The sequence below is a fragment of the Protopterus annectens genome, chromosome 6.part0 (genome assembly GCF_019279795.1).
Source record: "Protopterus annectens isolate FY-2018-M chromosome 6.part0, PAN1.0, whole genome shotgun sequence".
Lineage (NCBI taxonomy): Eukaryota > Metazoa > Chordata > Ceratodontiformes > Protopteridae > Protopterus > Protopterus annectens.
In genome coordinates, this window is record NC_056737.1 from 1928612048 (window position 1) to 1928633552 (window position 21505).

General features: G+C 41.4%; 1 protein-coding gene across 1 annotated transcript in view; it reads right to left on the reverse strand.

Moving 5' to 3' along the window:
* LOC122804989 (mitochondrial chaperone BCS1) overlaps positions 1 to 21214 on the reverse strand; it is a 537566-nt gene extending 516352 nt beyond the window's left edge. Inside the window, exon 1 of the mRNA XM_044075235.1 lies at positions 20846 to 21214. Coding sequence (XP_043931170.1) covers positions 20846 to 21168 — 323 coding nt within the window. The 5' untranslated portion in view covers positions 21169 to 21214. The remainder of the gene's footprint in view (positions 1 to 20845) is intronic.
* Between the last annotated feature and the right edge of the window lie 291 nt (positions 21215 to 21505).

Consider the following 21505-nt stretch of genomic DNA (forward strand, 5'->3'; position numbering starts at 1 on the left):
CACTGACGACGGCCGAACCTGAAGCTGGCTCCGCTTGTGCGCTATCATCAGATTTGGACCTCGGAGGCCTGTCTTTATCCATGTTTGTGAACTCCGGTAGCCGGGTCCGTATCCGACAACATTTCGTAGTTAAAGCGCCTACCGAAGTAATGAAAAGCAAAATCTTACCTTCGCTTAATTGTACGTTGATTGAATCTAGCACAAAACCGACAACTAGCTACGTCGTGGTCAGGACCCAAGCAAGGAATACAGTAAGAATGAAAATCCTTAAGGGGTATTTGCTTCCCACATGAAATACAATTATTAACTTTTTCTGACATCGGACTGGAGCAAGAAAAATGTTTCCCCAACAGGGTACTTAGCTTTGGGTGGAGAAGAAAATCTTCGGACCGAAGTATATCAGTAAAAATTCGTCAGGAGTCAGCAGACCGGCACTTGCAAACTGCTATCACCGCACGGCAAGAAATACTGGAGAAGATGGCGTCGGCTGTCAGCTTTGTACTCCTGGCGCTCTGACATCAGGGAGCATGGTTGAACAGCTGACGCTGGACCCAGACTTTGGGATTCTGGCCGACCGAGGGCTGCCTGCCGGCAGGGGAGAACCCTACAGTCATGGCTGCAACAGTGAAACACGATGAACATCTGACATCAGGTATTCAGTAGTATAAAGTAAGGCAGCCGACACCATTACATCAGTTTTTCTTGCCCTAACCTGTCAGGAGTCCCCAAGTAGGAGCCAGGTTCTGGTGGAAGAACCCCACCAGTAGAAAGTAAATAGCAAAATGCCCCTTGTATGGAAATAAGAAAAAAAGGGGGATGGAGTGAAGGAAACCAGGACTGCAACAGTGAATACACTCAAACATCTACATTTAAGTTTTTTAGGAAGATCTGCTGTTAGATGGCTTACCAAAGCCATATCGGAGTTCGAGGACAGTAACCGAAAATATCTATCTACAAAAAGGTCCAGACGATGGATAGTTCTGGCATTGAACAAGGCACAGAAGCAAGATCAGGGGACGTCGTGGTCTGGGCCTAAACAAGTGATGCAGTAAGAATGAAAGTCTCGGTGTGGTATTTGCTTTCCACAGGTGAGACAATTGTTAACTTTTTCTGACAACGGTTAGTGCAAGAACAAAGGATCCCCAACGGGGTTCTTAGCTTTAGAAGACTTCAGTTTCAAAACGGTAGACGAAACTCAGGTAGCGGCCGACTGGCGCTCGTGCGGACTGCTTCTGCTTTGGGCTCCACGGCAAGAAAGACTGATGTAATGGCATTAGCTGCCTTACTTTATACTACTGATGACCTGACGTCAGTCCTGAAGCAACAGACGCAGAAATACTAAGCCTCTGGTATTCGAGCCGGCCTACGGCTACCCTGGCAGGGATAATCCAAATGAGATGACTGCAACAGTGAAACACGAAAAACACAGAAAAAAAAAAAAGACAGGAGCACCAGTTTACAATAGTATCCCCATTATACTTAAAAACAACTGATAAAATGTTACTTTATAACATGCCAAGAAAAATCACACTATAAAAACAGTATTATTAAGAAAAAAAATGTTTTACTTACAATTAACTTTCTCCTTCACCCCCCCCCCCCAAGTATTTTTCTGAACATTAATGACATGGAGGGCAGATTTCACAAATTTAATTATTGCTTTGTAATCCCAAATTTGTCAGTTTCCATGTTACTGGTTTTATTCCTGTTCATCTCCATCTCCCAAATTCTGCTCTGCTATACTTCCAATGGACACTTGATTCTTCTAGTCAGTTTTTGTGCTCCCTTCCCCGCTCACCAGCATTTACCATTGAAATATTGGTCTTTGTTACCAGTAGAACGAGATGCAGAATAGCCTTCTGTTTCACAGATTTCTTTTTTGGACAAACATTTGTATTTCCTCCTTAATATGCACTTCATCAAAAAATTATTTTGCTCCTCCAGTGAAGAATATTTTGAAGATAACTGGGGTATAGCAGCTTGAATCTCACTCCTCCTTCTTGACATTCCCTGAATAATGGAATAAATTTACTCTCCTCTTCTGTCTGGTGTACAATGAGTAATCATTCTCCACAAACACTCTGCTGTCTCCTACTTTTTTTTTACTTTGTCCTTCTGCCACAATTTTGTCGGAATCAACTCCTTCTTCTGGTAGGACTGCATCTTTATGTTGCTTTCTAATAGCTCAGCTTGGAGCATACACATAATGTGCCCTTTCAATTAACTCCTCCTGTTGTGGAATACCAGAGCAGTTGCTTAGTTGTACATTCATAAAATTATTACAGTTTGTTCTTTCCAGCTTCTCTCTCAGGTTTTCCTTGTGTACTCTGTCCTCTATTTTTTTTGAAAATATCTTCTTGAGCAGTCTCATATTCAGACAGCTTTTTCTTCATTTCAACCTCTGAGTTTTTGCAGTTTTATGACCTCATCTGAATATCTGTTTAAAGCTTCTTCCATTTTTCAGCCTTTTGTTGTTTGAATTGATGTACTTCATTAGTGTTTTGTTTACTTTAACCAAGTCTGTGTAGAAATGTCTTATGCTTTCTTCTAGGTTACTGGAAGTCATGTTGGGAGTTTGCACTGTTTCTTGCTGGACAGCTGCAGTACTTTTCCCAGACAGTGTTTTTTCCTCACCTTTTGTAACCGATTTCACTTCAGGTCCTCTGTATTTCTTTTTTTCCTGGCATCCAAGCATTGCACTTAATAGCCAGTTACTGAAATTTACCCAGAAACACAAAGGTCCACTGGCCTTCTCTGCTGATTTTCTGTTTTCACACTGGGAGAGCTAGAACTAAGCAGTCACTCAATTATCTGCCATCTTGGAAGTCATTCACTATAATGACATTGAAAGATTCCTTCTGAATATTCAGAAGCACTCTGGATATATTAGTGGAAAGGTGAAAAAAGCATACAGGAACATTACTGTCCAAGGAAAAGAAAAGGAGTCTGTCTTTCTGGCTTTTTTGCATGGCGTACTGGAAAATGAAGCTTGCCAGTTGACTGTTCAAATAGGAGGCAAAGATGTCTACTTCAGAACCTCTCCATTGATGCATCAAATGACCTCAGCGACCATTGTTTAACCTATAGCATAAAACATGAGGCAGAAAACTCTCCAGTCCAAATATAAAACAGAAACAGGAAAAACTTTGATGCTGCTATATTCCAAAACAAATTAAAAGTAGTTGACTGGTCAAAACTAAAAATCTAACATTAGAGGAGGCCATAGATCACTTTAACACTAAATTCCTAAGTATCCTTGATTTCCATGCTCCAGCACATACAATAAAAACTAGATCAAATACAGCACCGTGGCTCACAAAAGATACCAAAGCTAAAATCAAAACTAGAAGCAGAGCCTGGGTCAGCTGGAGAACAACTAAAGCCCCACTTGACCATCTAAAACATTGTTAACTCAGGAATGATACAAAAAAGCTTCTACCAAAATCTCCTACAAAAACAGTATTATTAAGAAAACATCATAACAATCCTCAAAAGTTCTGGGCAGGCTTAAATCAACTACTTCGTCCAGGTCATTCCACCATCCCAACCCCGGCTAACTACACCCATAGTTCCCCAGAGACCATAGCTAGTGCCTTTAGTAACTTTTTCACTGAAACAATCCAATCCCTAGCAAATCAACTAACCCTCTCTAACTTAACCACATGCCTAATCTACCCAATAATCACCCTGAATTTAGCTTCCAACCAATATCCACTAGTTTTATCAAAATACTTCTAAAAAGCTAAAACCTACCACCCTTGCTGCTGACCTCCTCCCTGCAGAGTACCTACAAATAGCTGCAGATGCCATTGCATATCCCATATCTACCATCAACAGAACCTTATCCGCAAATGCTATCCCCTCCCACGTCATCCCACTCCATAAAGGTGGCAGCACCTCAGACATATCCAATTATAGTCCCATTGCCATTCTCTCCCCACTACCCAATATAATGGAGAAATGTGTACACAAGCAACTAATGCAATACCTTACACAGAATAACTTACCATCCAACTCCCAGCATGGTTTCAGGCCATACCACAGCACCACCTCTACCCTCCTTTCCTTTACTACAGCCATAAACCAAAACAGGAATGACAACAGGCTAACCTCCACCCTCTTTCTTGACCTAACAAAAGCCTTTGACATGGTCAACCATGAACTTCTCATTCTTTCACTAAAATCTATTTCCCTCAACAAGCCCGCTATCCAGTGGTTCCAGTCCTACCTGACTGGTAGACAACAGGTGGTACTATGGCAGGGCAAACTCTCCAGCCAGCAACCTTTCACACTTGGTGTCCCTCAAGGGTCCATACTAGGTCCACTACTCTTCTCTGTTTTTATCAACAACCTTCACACTGCTATCCCTATAGCTACCTGCATTCCACTCTGATCTGCTCAGCCACCTCCCCATCCGAACTGCAAACCTTAACCCAAAATACATTTAACACAATTGACAATGGCTCACCAACCAATGCCTACTTCTGAACCCTATTAAAACTAATCTTCTACTCTTCTCCCCCACTAGTAGATCTACCACACTTTCATTCTCTGTCACATCTAACAACAGTACCACTATTTCCCCAGATCATCACACCAAAGTGCTAGGGGTTATCATAGACAATAATCTCAAATTTGACCTACAGGTCAACAAAACCATACAGTCCATCAATAAGAAGCTTGGATCACTGTATAGAAACAAGACCACTGGCTAGGACTGCAATTGCCCGATCACACCTACTCTCTACTCTTTTATATGCCTCACCTGTACTCTCAAACCTCAACAAATCCGAACTAGGTAAGCTGTCCCAAAGCTACAATCATACTGCTATATTCGCCACTGGCTCTACCTATATAACCCTCCACTGCCAGTACCTTAAACAACTAGAGTGGCTAGAACTGCCCAGCTTAATTCAATTCAATCAACTCTTAATAGCACACAAAATTTTGTAACACCCTGATCATACCCCCTCACTAAAAAATATTATTAAGCCATATAGCAACCTGAGATCCCTACGGTCAGCCGATAAACTACTGGTCCAAACCCACAAAGCGAATAACTCTGCTAGTGAATCCTTGTTTGCCAACTTCGTTGGCAAAACCTGGAATTCACTGCCAAACTACATAATCCTACAATCCTCAAAAAGTCTCTTAAAAAAACTCAAACAGTATCTCAAAGTGAATTGGCTATGCCCATGTACCAATCCTGATTAAGTTATAAACTGAAAGCATATTTTGTAATTATCATAACTTGTAACTAAGTCACCAAGCTCTGCTTCCAACCTGATGTCTCTTACTTTTAATTGTGTCTGCCCATGAGAATTGTGAGTCCCTACTAGGGAACACTACTAAGCCACTGTATATAATTACTACGCCATTGTCTATAATCGCTTTGTTTTTATAATTGTTTGCTAACTTCTGTGTAATCTATGTAAGTTTGTCTATATGGAGCTTTTCTCCCTGGGCCTCCGCTGAAAATGGACATGTATCCAGTCGGACTATCCTGGTAAACAAATGTAAAATAAATAAAAATCAAATCCTGGAAAACACCCTGATCTGGTTTCCATTTGTGAGGGTCTGCCCTGCTCCTTCTCAGCTTGGCTGTCACACAGTTTTGCTCTGATGGAATGGAGGATGCAGAGTAAGAATGTGCTTTGAAGCTATATTCCAAGCTAACATGACTAGTCTGCAAAAGGGGTGCAACCTGGTTTCCCTTGCTTGTTGATGTACCACATGACTGTGGTATTGCCTGTAAGCACTCATTACAGCCGAGTGACGTCTCCAGGCGTTTCTGCAGTTACACCCTACTGCTCCTCTAGGCGTCAAATATTGCCTGTTCATATTTGCATTAATAATTCCAAAACCATGTTACATACAAGGTATTGGAAAATTTTATCTTGAAGCATACATGATAGCAAACACAATTGTATTGCTATATGACCTCTGTCAATGGGTATTTGTTAAAAATGTAAGGTGATAACTTAAAGTTTTAAATGCTGAAGCCACGCCCACTAGGGGTTAAAGGTGCACACTCAAAAGAGCTCTACTGGAGGGAATGAGAGGTCCCAGAGATCAAAGATGGTTCAGTGAGTTGACTGCTCTGATCAGGGCAAGCATGTCCTTGATATTTATGTGGTTGCATTTGTCCTTGGTATCTTGCACCCCATACACTTTTATCCTTCCTGAAACTGCTCCCCAAGCAAAATCCAAAGTGTCTGTGGTGACTGACTGATTTGCAGCAGGGAGGGGGAAGGGGAGATTGGATTTAAGGATACCGGTTTTCTCCACCAAAAGATACAAACCACAGCACTGGGATTTAAAAAGATAAAGGGTTTTGATGTTGGGGCCAAAGAGTTCAGATACCACTGCATTTTTCTCATATGGAGTCTTTAGATGCCATGAAGCCCAAAATCCTGAGGTATTCCATTGCAGTGACCAAAGTCCGAGTGGAAAACCTTAAAAAGACCTCTCAATTAATATCTATTTTTTTCCTGTGGAAGAAAACGTGCTAGCTTGTACTGCATTTAATGTGTTTTTGCTACTGTTATAACTACTTTTCTGCAAAAAAAAGTTCTAAGCTTGTTTCCTCCCTTTTCTGTAACTAGTCTAGTCCAGATACAGATTTGCTGTAGCCAGGAGTGTTTTGTAAGTTTCTGAGCCCCTCAGACCTTTCAGTGTTGGAAGGAAACCTTCTAGCTTATCAGTGAGAGTGGTAAGCACTAGGTAGCCTATCTACCACAAGAGGAGTGGTTTCTGTTCCAGAAATTGTAGTTTATTGGCCGTTTGAGCAGTTTTTCCCACCTCTTTCAACTTTCTGGTTTAAAAGCCCATGTTTGCGTGGGTTTGTGCACCGCGCAGCGGCACTCAGCTGAGGTAAACTATTACCGGTGCCAGAAAGTCTGCTCTTCAAATTTTCCCTTAGCACGTGCTTGTTCTTTTATTTCTTGCACTTCAATTAGCTTAATCAGTTAGCATTTTAACAGGCTTGTGTAGCATTTATTGTACCACACTTAGGTGCTATTAGCTGTTCCCACGCAGTAACAGCACCAGTACTTATTAGTTATGACCACCCCTCCTGGTATGATTGTAAGGCAATTTCCTATGCTTTCTTCTGCTAACCTAGTGCACTTGGGCATTCTGAGACAGTGTGGCAACTGTCTAATGTACAAAGACAACCTTCCCGTCTTACCTCTCAACACTCATACATATGAGAGATACACTTACATCACCAAACTGGAAGCAGTGCATACTCCAATCAAGACTGGACTAGCTGGTTAAGAGAAGGTCAACACCTGCAACTCACTACATAGAACACATAGCCCTCCAAAACACCAACCATCACACCCCACATATAGAAACACAAACCATACACTCACCGTCGCAGAGGCTCTCAATAAAAATTTACCCAAACAGTGACCTCCCCAAGACAGAAACGCACTCGACCACCACAACACAACAACCCCCCCAGAACACATAACACCACCACAGTGTGCCTCTCAACTGAAGCACTTAAGGCAAAACACTTTGCCCAATGTGCTAACCATAGGAGACTGAGCTGTAAGGCACACGGATGTCCCACTCACTAGGCTGAAAAAGGAGAAGGTTACAGTCAGTTGTCTAGCAGGTGCCAGGATCCGCCACATAACACATGCACTCTGGTTACTCCACAAGTACAAATATGACTCAGTCATTGTCCATGTGGGATTGAATGACCAGAGATGTACCTCCCTGGACTACATGAAAAGAGATGTGATGGAACTCTTGAATTATGTGGCCCAGGCAGTTATGACCCTAGCCCTGAGCAGCATTCTACTGTCACCCAGAATGATACCGGAGTATGAGCAGAAAATGATTAACTTCAACAATTGGCTAAGTTTCTGGTGTCATTCTAGGGATCCAGTATCTGTCTGCCTGGGACGACATGATCGACAAACCTCAATGCTTTGCCAGAATTGGCCTGCATCTGTCACCTCTGGGATTCCAGGTACTGGCTAAGGCTTTTGCCGCACCTATAGTGCCCTTTTTAGGTGGTGTTCCAAAGACCAAAATTCCACCGTAACAGCTACAAACAAATGCAATCTGAGAGTTATGCTGCTTAATGCTAGAAATCTAAATTTCAAGATGCACTCGCTCGAAGCTATCCTCAAAATGAAGAATTGTCAACATGTGTGCTGTAACACTGTAGCTGTAGGCAATCTTCAAACTTTTGACCCCACACAGTTTGGCTTTGTCAAAGGGAGATCCTGCCTGCTGAACCTGGTTGACTTCTTCGAGGCAGTCACCAAGGCTGTGGATGAGGCTAAGGCAGTGCATACAGCCTACCTCGACCTGGCCAAGGCCTTTGATACAATTCCCCACTCGGGTATCACTGATAAACTCACCAAACTAGGCATCAATCCTTACATCACTAGGTGGTTGCAAATTAGCTCACAGACAGGACCCACAGAGTGAAAGTTGTGGATTTCAAGTCAGACTGTCGACCAGTCAAAGGTGGAGTCCCACAGGGCTCAGTCCTGGGCCCTCTCTTGTGTGGTATCTACTTCTCAGTAGTCCAGGCAAACACAGAAGGACTCTGGGCTGACCAAGTTCACTGATGACTGCAAGTTACTGATAACTGATAACTCCCCAAGTGATGCAGACATCCTACAAAAAGGCCACTCTGAGACCAACAACAGGTGTCAAACCATGGCCTGAAGCTTAATGCCAAAAAATGGATTATCATCTCCTTAGGAAATCATCTCCTTGGGAAAAAACTCAGTTCCTACGAATTACCATTTTGCTGGGAACCCACTGAACAGAAGGGGCAATAAGAGATCTGGGCACCCAGGTCGACAACCACCTCCCCTTCGACCACCACATTGCCACTGGGGTCAGAAAGTTCTTCTACGTGGGACATCTTATAACCAAAGGTTTTGCATCCAGGAAGAAAGAGGTCATCCCTCAGACATATCATCGAATATGCCCCGTTTGGCATGTACAGCTGGAGTGGCCACAAAAGTACCTCACAAAAAGGATCCTAGGCCTTAAACACATGTCCTACATGGACAGACTCAAGAAACTTCAGCTGTTCTCAGTCTCTTATCTACTTAGAGGTGATCTCTGCTTGACTTACAAAGCCATGTCTGACCCAGCCCTACTTGAAATGCTACACTTAAAGAAATCCCAATTCCCCTTGTGCCACACGCTCCAAACTTCACAACCTCATTACCACAATTAACAGAACATGCTGGAGGGACAGGTTCATCTCCCAAAGACTGTCCATACTCTGGAATAAGCTTCCCATTCATGTCAAGCAGAGCATCTCAATGGCACTCTTCAAGAGAAATCTTGATGAGTGGATGGGTAACAGAAAGCTCACCTCAGGGATCACTCCAACTGCCCTGCTGGATAAGGACACTGTGAACTAACATTGGGTGGCACGGTGCATGGGCAATTTTTTTAGGCTAGGCTTGTAAAGGCTCCAGGGCCATTAGCCTAGTACACACCTATGAACCTATGAACTGAGGTGTCTCACTGACATCCTGGAAACACAATCCTATGTGGGGGAGTCAAGAAAGACTTCTGAATGTTCTCTTGGAATCCCAAGAGACAGATGCCTGATATTTGGAAAAGACTCTGCAATGATAAGCAAGTCATCAAAATATGGGAAAAAAATTAGATACTCTGTAGCCTGCAATGACTTGACTAACTGGAGCTAGACACTTTGTGAACACTACTAGTGTAGTGAATAGTCCAAAGGGTAGGGCAGAGAACTGATAATGTAATTCAGACACACAAAACCTTAAGCAATGTCTGATGTCTGGATGAATAGGGATGTGACACACGTATGCACACACACGCACACACACGCGCTCACACACACACACACTCACACGCGCACACACACACTCACACGCGCACACACACACTCACACGCGCTCACACACACTCACACACACTCACACACACTCACACACACTCACACACACTCACACACACTCACACACACACACACTCACACACACACACACTCACACACACTCACACACACTCACACACACTCACACACACTCACACACACTCACACACATCCTCTAAAGCAGACAGAACAGGAGAAATTGGTGTAGGCTCTGAAAATCCTTCTGTAACAACTAATAGTACTTTCTGTGGGACTGAGAAACCTCAGTCTTCTTCCACTGAAAACACTGGCACATTCTAGCAATAGTTTCAGAGAAACCCCCATATGGAGTATCAGTTCTCATCAGAGACTGAATCAGAAATTTGAGGAAAAAAAATATGTCCACACCTGCATCTTCCTGTTCAGATTCAGAATCTTGAATCTCTTCAGGAAAAAAGGAATGCATCTTTCATTTACTAGAAACTACTTTACAAGAAAGATAAATGGTCTGAATTAAACCCCGATACAGACCCAGTAAACTACTGCTATTCAAAGAAATTTGAGGAGGAGTGGATAATGCTTGGTTTTCGGTTTCTTTTTGACAGGACAAATGGGGCCAACCATGCTACTATTAGCAGAAGCTGCTTCCCCCAGAATGGGCATGGCATTCTGACACAACTTTTCCTATGCCCTCTCCCAGGACTGACAAGAGTGGCTCCCCCTTGCCCACTACTCCATGGTCCACAGTGACAGTAGGTGCTACAACATAGGAATTCAGGGTAAAAGATGAGTGGTCTGAGGTACAATAAATGGTCACAGCAGAGTCACCCAACTTCAGCTGTGGCAAATTGCTATCCTGCTGTAGTGGCAAAGGCTGTTTGCTTATTTTTTTTCTTTTTCTGGCTCGAAGAAGGACAGACCATGGAACTGGTAGTCTGTTCCATGGTCAAGCCAAAAATGCCACCTCTTTCCTGGAGGAAGAGAAGCATAAATTGTTAGTAAACACTACCAGTCCACAAATGTTACTTTTCTGACAGAAAAAAACACAGTATAAAGCACTTTAAAACACTATGCCATCCCAACAAAAGAAAAATAAATGCAATTTGTCCACAGGAAATTGTTTTCAATTACTTTACAAACTGAAAGGAAAAACAACTGCTTCGTTTAAAAGCAGATTACAGTCTGGAGACAGTCTATTAAAACAAAATACTCCTAGCTTTAAAAAATCTTTCCTAAAGGGGAAAGTAACAAAACATCAAGAAAATTAAGAAAATTAATGTTTTTCCCTCCAAACAAACTTAATTTGCCAAGCAGAGGAACGCACAAGAAAACAGTTGATCCTTAAACGCCTCAGAGGAGCATACTCTTTAGTGGCAGTACAGTCCTGGAGGACTTAGCACCCAAATGTGTCTTAGCTCATCTCAAGCTGATCGACAGTTCTGGAGTGTGCTTTAAAGAACTGGAAGCTGGCCAACAGTTATATCCTTGGCAGAATATAACCCATATAGCCAAGGCTACTGCAGCAGTGATCGATATGATAAACATCTTTAATACACATAATTACAAAGTTGCTTATCTTTAAAAAATGTATACCTTATGTCCATGGAATGTATTTTTCACTGCTATTAACAAATTATGGCAAAAAAGAGCCAAGGAGATTCTAATTGCACTTGTTGAAGAATCTTTTGGAAGTAATTTACTGCACAGTTCTTCAAACCTTATAGTCACAAGACACATTTTAGCTATTTCTTTTGGCGTTTCCTTAAAGGCATACATCCACAGTGGAGTTGCAATTTTGAACAACTTTACCAACTTTTTCAAATACATCATTACCTTACTAGGTTCACAGGTAGGTACTAGGCTATTGACCCTAGGGCCTATATAAGCCTAGCCAAAAAGGTACCCTGGCTTTCGCCACCAAAGAAAATTATTTTCCTGTGCCCCTGCCAGACAGTGTTTTTGTAGGAGATTTTGGTAGAAGCTTTTTTTATCCAGTAAAATAGCCTCAGAAGTGATCCCCGGGGTGAATTTCCTACTTCCCATCCAATCATCAAGATTTTTTCTTGAAGAGTGCTAATGAGGAGCTCTGTTTGACATAGATAGGTAGTCTGTTCCAGAGTATGGGAAGTCTCTGGGACAGGAATCTATCCCTCCAGAATGTTCTGCTTATTGTGGTGACAAGATTTAGGTCCCTAGAGCATGTAGCTTGGAGGGATTGGGATTTCTTTAAGTGGAGCATGTCCAAGAGCTCTGGGTTTGACATAGCTTTGTTGTATGTTAAGCAGAGATCGCCTCTGATTAGGCGATATGTGACAGAGTAAAGCTGGAGTTTTTTTGAGACTGTCTGCGTAGGGCATCTGTTTGAGGCTGGTAATTCTCTTTGTGAGGTATTTCTGCGGCCTTTACAGTTGTTGTAGAGGTCTTGTGAGGTACATACCAAAAGGGGCGTTGTACTCTACAATGGGTCTAATGAGTAATGAGTAGAGGGGAACAATGGCCTCTTTTTTTTCTGGATGAGAAACCTTTTATGATGAGGTGTGCAACGTAGAAGGATTTCCTGACCACTGTGGCAATGTGATTATCAAAGGAGAGACTACTGTCCACCTGTGTCCCAAGGTCTCTTATCACACTTTTAGTGTTAAGTAGACCACCGTCTATGTGATAGTTTATGGATACAGAGTTTTCACCAAAGGGGATGACAATGCACTTTTTGGCATTGAGCTTGAGGCCATGGCTTTGCCACCAGGCATCTGTCTCAGTGAGGCCCTTTTGTACGATGTCCACATTGTTAGAGTTTCGATTATGACTCCTAGTTTGCAGTCATCTGCGAACTTAGTTAGCCAAAGACCTTCTGTGTTTGGTATCTACTTCTCTGAAGTACAGGCTAACAGGAGATGACCCAGGAGTGAACCCTGTGGTACTCCACTTGTCACTGGTTTGAAGTCGGATTTGGAGTCTGCTGCTTTCACAGTGCGGGTTCTGTCAGTAAGCCAGTTGGCAACCCATCTTGTGACACAGGGATTTATATCTAGTTTAGTGAGTTTATCTATAATTCCAGAGTGGGGGATGAAGCCTTGGCGAGATCTAGAAAGGCTGTGTAAACCACCTTACCCTCATCTACGACTTTGCTGACTGCTTCAAAGAAGTCTATCAGGTTTAGGAGACATGATCTGCCTTTTACAAGCCTGAACTGTGTGGGGTCCAGAGTTTGGAGATTACCAATGTCTTTGTTTACGAGTTCCATGATGATACGTTCCATGGCTTTGCAGACCAGGCTCATCAGGCTAATGGGGTGGTAGTTCCCGGGGTCTATCGTGGCTCCCCCTTTGTGGAGTGGGATAACCATCACAGTGCGCCATTCAATGGGCACAAAGCCTGAGGTGAGGCTATGACTGAACATGGTACTTAGGTGGGGTGCCAGTTCATTCTGTAGTCCATGTAGAATGCAGCCTGGGATGTTGTCAGGTCCCATGAATGCTGTGTTCTTGGCTTTGGAGAGTGATGTTTTTACTTGTGCAGCCGTGATTACAGGAACTTTGCATTCTTCCAGTATAGAGATGGGCCCTTTAGGGGGGTGAGAGGGGGCTAAAGTTAGCACTGAACCTATCTGCCAGAATGTTGGCAATATCAGTTGGTTCTGTATATTTAGTGCCATTGTGCTGTAACTCAGAGCAGATCTGAGTGTTGCCATTAAGATTCTTGACATAGCTATAGAATGCTTTGTGGTTGCCTTTAGAATCAGTGGCGATTTTGTTTTCATAACTAGCTTTGGAGGATTTTATGAGGGATCTCAGCTTCTTACTGAGGCTGACCAGGAAGTTCCTCCAATCATGGGATTTTACTCTTTTTTGAAACAGTTTCTTTCTTCTGTTGTAGAGTTTGTTTATGGCAGAAGACCACCAGATTGGCTTCCTTTTTTTGGAGGATAGCATCTTGGTTCTGTTAGGGATAGCACGATCCATGCACTCGTCTAAGTGCTTATAAAGTGCATTTGTGTAGGATTCAGCAGTCATACCTCTGTTGTCCATCTGCATGGGTGTCGTGAAGTTTGCTACTTCTGTCTTAAGAAGCGTGAAGTTGGCTTTGGAGAAATTTTTTACAGTTGTTTCCTTAATGGGGGGTGGGGGGTGGATGTGGATGTCTAGGGTGATTAGCTTGTGGTCGGATCTGACCAACGAGGAATTGACCTCTGGTGTGGAACACCGGTTGCCCATGTTTGTAATGACCAGGTCTAGGATACTGCTGCCCCTGGTGGGGGTGTGGATAAGTTGATCCAAGGCATTGGAATTTATGAATTCAAGAAAACGTTGAGCAAAAGAGTTGGTACACGAGTAGTTTTCCCAGTTAATGGTGGGGTAGTTGAAATCACCCATTATTAGGGTGTTGGGTTGTACTCTAATATTTTCCAGTGTATTAAGAAAAGAGGAGTGGGAATCCTGGGGCATGGTGGGGGATCTGTAGCAAGATACAATTTGGACTACGGTCTTGTCCAGAGTTAGTTGCACTTGGATAATCTCGGATGCATTATGCAGAGCAACTAGCTTGGAGGTGTGGACATCCTTAATGAATATGGACACGCCTCTGCCTTTAGTGTTTCGGTCCGGGTTAGGTGGCCAAAAGGTGTGGTATGAATTATAGCCTGGTAATGCAGGGGTGGCTCTCTGGAGCTTTGAACCAGGTCTCTGTCACTGCACAGATGTCGATGTTCTCCATTTTAAGGAGTGCCTCGAGTGAGTGCATTTTGAGGTTTAGACTTCTAGCGTTAGTAGCATTACCCTTAGATTTTGCTTGCTTGTAACTGTTACGGTGGTGAATTTGTCATTTGAACCTTGCCTAAAAAAGGCACTATAGGGGTGGCAAGAGCCGCTGCCAGTATCCGGAATCCCAAGGATGACAGGTGCAGGCCATCTCTGGCAAAGCATTGTGGTCTGTCAATCACTTCATCCCAGGCAGACAGATAGTGGATTCCCTTAAATGACACCAGAAGCTTAGCCAATTGTTGAAGTCAATCATTTTGTCCTTGTACTGTGGTATCATTCTGGGTGATGGCAGGATGCTACTCAGGGCTAGGGTCATACCTGCCTGGGCTACAAGATCGGAGAGCTCCTCCATGTCTCTTTTCATGTAGTCCAGGGAGGTACGTCTCTTGTCATTTACACCAACATGGACAGTGACAGAGTCATATTTGTACTTGTTGTGGAGTGACCTGAGTCATCCCATTTTGCACAATCATACAATATGTCCTCTTTCAGGACATCAGGTTCCTCAAATGAGTCAGAGGGGGTCATTGTGGGTCCGAATGGAGAGATGAAAAGTCAGCAAGCAAAGGAGAACAGTAGTGCTGAAACTGAAATCATCCTCAAGTCCTGGTGAGTACCTTCAGGAGGTAGAACCTGTTTTTTCACAAAATCTCACCAAGGCGACACTGACATATAGATTGTATTTATATGGCATATACCATGGACACAAGTAGGTCAAACACTAAAAAAGATAGCTGGATGCACAAGACCCAGGATAAAAAAGTGCCCAATCCTAGTAGGCACACTGGTGTCAGGTCTGAAAAAAAATGACATTGTAGAATCCTCAAAATACGGAAATATTCCTACAATGGGGCCAGGTCAGGCCCAGGAAGAGGATAGCCCCTCTGTTGTAGAAGGAAGTAGCAGATCACAAAACCTGATAGGCCAAAGAAGAGCCATAAAGACGACAGAGTGGATAAGAAAGAAATGATGTATTGTTACTATTATGCAAAAAGCCCAGAATTTCCAGACCAATATATGTAACTCCGTACGAATTGCAGGAGTCATTAGTGGGCACATTGCAGGTTCAGCGAAGACCACTACTGGCTGACATCAAAGAGTGAAACAATACTAATTTCATGAACTTTAATCGTACTTTGACTTAGGAAAGGAGTCCATTACAGTCCCGGAATTAGAAACTCAAAATATTTGGAGAAATTAAAAAAAAGTCAGAGGCTGTACATCATCAGTTCCTGGTTCAGAGTGAATATCTTCTCTATGTTACGTGTGCCTGCAATATAAGCAGGATGTAAACAGTTCAGGTTTTACTGATTCTTGTTTCTTCCTGTAACTACCAGTCTGCTTTAAGATTTCAGCTATATTAGTACCCCATCAACAAATCTTATAGCTTAAACCTTCCCTGACACTGAGGCAGAATCTTGCTGTGATACTTGTGAGTCTAGCTGTACCAAATTACTTCTATTCATGTTAGAATTCTCCATTTCATCTTCATTTCCAGTATCAGAGTTCTATTCTATCATTTCTAGCAAGCATCACACATTATTGCCATTTACACTGACCTATTTGCCTTCCACTTCTGTCTTAATTTCATGAAGCCTAGGAATGATGCACTCTTGCACAAATAATGCCGTGACTCAAACATATCATATTTCCATCCAGGCCAGTAACTACACTGGAGTCTTTCTGTTCTGCACAGTAACTTTGCTTCTCATTTCACACCTTTCATTTGTTGTGCAAGGCTGTTTCCATAGTGCCTCAGTAAACACATGTAATGTTGAAATATGTCCTCCCATGGTCACTCTCCCTCTAGTCTCTTCTAGGCAGAAGGGAGAGTTGGATTCTGACCAAACAAAAGCTGATGTCAACATTGTCTACATAGTATATTTTTATCAAATCTCAATCTAATGTTAATTCCCAAGCACATCCTCTAGCTTATACTCTTACTTCAGTTAATGTCCGATCACATCCTTCTATGAATCTATTGCTCTAAATATATGCTACCCCTGTCATAGTTTCAGTAGAGAAGTGCTTTGCCATTTCAGTATTACATCATTACTGAATTCTCCACTCCTGTCATTGAATAAAGTTTGAGGTGGACCATGCTCGAATATTCAATAATGAATACATGTAATAAATTTCTTTAAAATTTTTGACATTCTCTCTGTATTCGTAATTATTCCAACCCTGAAATATGTAAACTGGTAATGGCACAAAGGTACCAAGTACCATGTTCAAGCTCATGCAAGTCCATAGCAAATGTCGTTGTCAGAGGCCACGGGCATTGCAACAACATGACTAGGTTTAAGTCTGCTGTACTTCAGGCAAACCTCCCAACTGTCAACAATCCGTTTTAAGACACAAATGCATTAAGAGTCCTTGTTTCCTGAACTAGAAAGGAATTTCTGCAGTCTAGACACAGAAGCAAGTAGAGGCCGAAGATGTTAGAATGCTGACACATTATGCATTATCCATTAATCATAAATTAGAGAGTCTCTTGATTATTTAAATGTCACTACTACTGCTTTGTCACACTTCACGTTCAGGACTTCTGCTGTTTTGAGGGATTACAATATTTGGCAGTAAAGGTATCTCAACTAATACCACTACTGTTTCAATATCACACTTGCACTAATTTTTGTTACTACCTTCAGTCTCTTGGTGGAATGCAATACTTTTTCCTAATGTGTAAGCCCTATTTCTCAGTGCATCAATCACAGAAATCTTTTCCACCTCAGTCCGACTCAGTTTGTTGATAAAATTAACCATTTTTCTCCGAAATTATGAATCTAGTATCACAGCTGACGCAAAAGATTCTATAACAGAACAAAAATCTTTGCATATGAAACTGGTTATATGGCAGACAAAGTTTTACCGCATGTTTCTGTATCTTCAGATATTTTGCTTTCCACGTTTATTTTGATTTGTTCACCTCATTTTGCATGCTCTTCAGTCCAGTGATAGGGTACTCTTATCATACAACTAATTTGGATCTCATGACATACATATCTAGTGGATTTAAACCCAGTTAAGTCTTGCATGCCTTTTTGTTCTCAACTTACTAATTTATTCTTCATCTGCAAAACATGCTGCGTCATGATTTTATTTTAATGTCCACTGCAACTATAGCGCCTGTTATCTTTTCCCCAAAAAAATGCTATATAAAAGATTTTAGTGAAATGAAAAAAAAAAAGTTCAGTGCAAGCTGTTAACACAACTGTTAATTCCTACTGCTTATCTTTTGCATTCAAGCATGCAGTACGCATCAGCCTAAACTCAAGCACTGGTTCTAGGAGCATAACATTATTTATACATCCAACTTTAATTGGTTAAACCTCACTTTATCTTTGCTCAACATTAATTACTAAATCTGCCAGAGAAATTTTCGGTCTGATAGTCCAATTAAAATTAGACAGTGGTTCATAAACCCATTTTTTTCCTCTTGCAACAACCTAATATTTTAAGTCTAGTTATTAAAGTGGACAAAACTTTATCTGTGTTCAATTCCTGGGTTGAAATTTCCACAGTAATGCCCCTTGATCTCCCAGTGATCAGCAACACATCTGCAAAGACATGTTTACTTTTTCCCACAGACCTAATCTGGCTATTCCAACCTTTCTGCACCAATGTCCAGATCTAGTATTGTCCTATTTGCAGGTTTCCAATGGCCAAAGAAATCTGGTGCTTCAAATTATCAATTCAGAGTTGTATATTTGAAACAGCTTAACATTTTCAAGTAAAATTTTTGAACAACAGATCTGGATATTAATTTATATACCACAGGCAAATTGTGCATTAACGTATGGAGGTAATTATGCATATGCACATTGATTTGGGAGTGTCAAGTCACAATTCCCATGGATACTTTCCCTTTTTTCTGTAATCTTTCAAATGGGGGAAGACATGACTTTTGGGGACATAGTAGTACTGGCTTTAGTTCTTGTATTATAAAAGCAAAATATATTCATTACTTTAGAAACTATGCATTCAGTACTATGAGAAGAAGTGCACATTTGTTGTCAACAGCTTCTAAAGACATTTGACTTGTGGAGAATGAGAAATTACATAACGCAGGCCGTGTTGTCACTGTGCTTCTAAAATACAACAAATATAAATTTCAGCTATTTTCACACACACACATTGTCCCAGATGAGTGTGTCCCTTTTATCAGACAGTACACCACCTTTTGACTCTGAATAAATCAAAAATGAAATGAGCACAGTAATATGCTTCAGCTCTCTGCTCTCACAAACATATACTATCTTCACAAACAACCTTAAAAGTAGCTATTTAAGAGAGAGATCATGTAATTGCCATTTGGATTCATACAAAGTCTGCCACTCCCACAAAAAAGACTGCCCTGTTCCCCAATTATACCAACTACCCACCAATAAGACTCTCACAGTTCTTGTCAGCATCTCTCATAACAGAATTCCACAATATTTGTATGCATCCTGTGTTCACAACACTATCAACCTTCTCCCCTTGTTTGTCCGCAGGCTATTACCCCTCCCTTCACTTTTTTTATCATCTACCTTTGAGTAATTCCATTCTGTTATATATGCATCACACACACCCTAACTGAAGCACAGCCCTTCCCCTGCACTTCTCTGGTCTAATTCTCCTCCTACCCCCTGCTGTCTCACTCTGTAAGAAAATGAGAGCTCAAGGAGGTTATAACTCACTTACAGGAATCTGCCTATACTTATCAACCTCAGAGCATAAGCTGTCTCTGCACATTAAGCAGTGCAATACGTATGAGGTTTCAAATGTTACCTAGATGACCATCTTCAATCAAATTTATCCTAGGACTAACTGTTCTAGCCCTGATTGAGAAACTGGCAAGGGATTGATTGCCATGAGACTAAATTAACCTGAAAATCCTATGAAGCAAAAGTCACAGAATTGCCTTTTAAAATTGACAAAGAGGGCCAAAATGAGGAGCACATTCTTATTTTCATAATACAAGATCGTCATGCAGTAGACCTGGGACAGTTAATAAGAAAACTTTATATAACCTTAATTAGGTTATTTAATAATGTATAGAACCTTAAAAATGTCAATATTTATTAAGATCATCAGCAAGTCCAATAGAAACAGTGCTAAATCTAATAGCAAAAGCCATAGTGTTATGCCTAAATGATAGCAGCTGAGAGGTATGAATATATCCAAAATCAAGTACTCTTTCATGGACTACAGAACTGGTGCGAAGTCAAGACAGGGTGAGATAGGTTTAACAATGATAAGCAATAGAGGATGCACACAAATACTAAAAAAGCAAGGATATGTCTAAAGCACAGCTTTTAAAATGTAATACCGGAAAAGCCATTGTTTGTCCAGGATTAAGACTCACATCTACAGTAAAGTAAAATGATGGCGGGATCAGCATTAGCAGCTCCAACAATTATGCCTTCACAACAAGGCCTACAGCAAGGCCAATGGAACACATGGGCTAATAAGCAAAAGTAACTAAAGAAAACAAAAAGCAGTAACATTTTCTCTCTGCATGTATCTCAACAAGCAGGCCATACCCACAATGCATCCAGATGTAAACCACTAACCAAAGAAAGAGCACACACAGGCTAGAAACAGTTAAATAAAAAAGATGACTACAGTACTGATGAAGAATGATGTTTGATTTACTTTTTTTACATCGATAATGGAGTGTTTCACTGAGTGCGGTTTGGGTTTATATTCATTTTATTATAACAAAGTCACAACTAAAAAAAGGACCCTTGTGGTCAGGTTAACCCTATCTGTAAAACAAAATGTACCCATAAATGCTACAGAACAAGCAGAGTATACTTTAAGAAGAGCACTTCAAGATAATGCTTTATGCAGTCACTGAAATGAAAAAAGTGAGGACTTGTATCTGAATACAGTCAAGTCTCCTAGAGGTATTATTCAGATGAACAAACAGAATTACCTTAGGAATTCTATTTGGTAGCCACAAGTGAAAACTGTCAGGAGATAATACAAGAAAATATTTTCACAGAAAATGCAGCTGAGCCTTACAATGGACGGAATGCTAAGAGAGGAAATGAATGCACGCACAGGAATTCAAGCAAGCACAGGGGAAAAATAAAAGAAAGTCAACACATAAGTAACAAAACCAAGAAGGGAAAGTACTCAATTATTATTAAAATAAAAAAATGGACATTGCCCCCCCACCCCCACGCACACACAAATATGCTGCATCCACTCTGCTAACCAGATGAAATGGTTTCCCGGGCTAGGAACAAAGTCAAACTTGGTGCTGATACGTCCACTATCATGCTGCAGATAGGACGTCTCCACACTCAAGTGCTGTGTCCGTTTTGCATAGTGTGAAATCCAGCTAAGCAGCCACTGGTAGCTTTTATCTCTGCTGGGCACTTCCAAAGTGATCATGTAGTGTCTCCGGAAAGCAATCATTCCATACTGGGCACCTTTCCGAGCCAAAGCCAAGGCTGTACCTACACCAACCAATCCAAAGCCTGCTCCAAAATATGGATTATCCTTTAATGCCACGACAAAGTCTGACAGGGGCATCATTTGTTGTTATGTAAATGTCCCGCTAGGTAACGTCATTGCAGTTCTGAGATATCTGTGAAAAAAAATATAATAATCACTACTTTTATAACGATTTATAAGCAATAATGGAAGCACTACAATACAGTATAATAATACATTTATCATGCAAATCCAAATATTTTATTAAGCAAAGATACAGTTTCACTAGATGCTTTACAACATGCAAACCAAGCAAAACTATAAACAGAAAAAAATAACCAATATAAAGAAAACGCATCAACCAAAATTCTGCAGCAGTACAGCAGAGAGCACCTATACAAATGAAACTTACCACGAAACGAAAGGCAAAAAATAAATC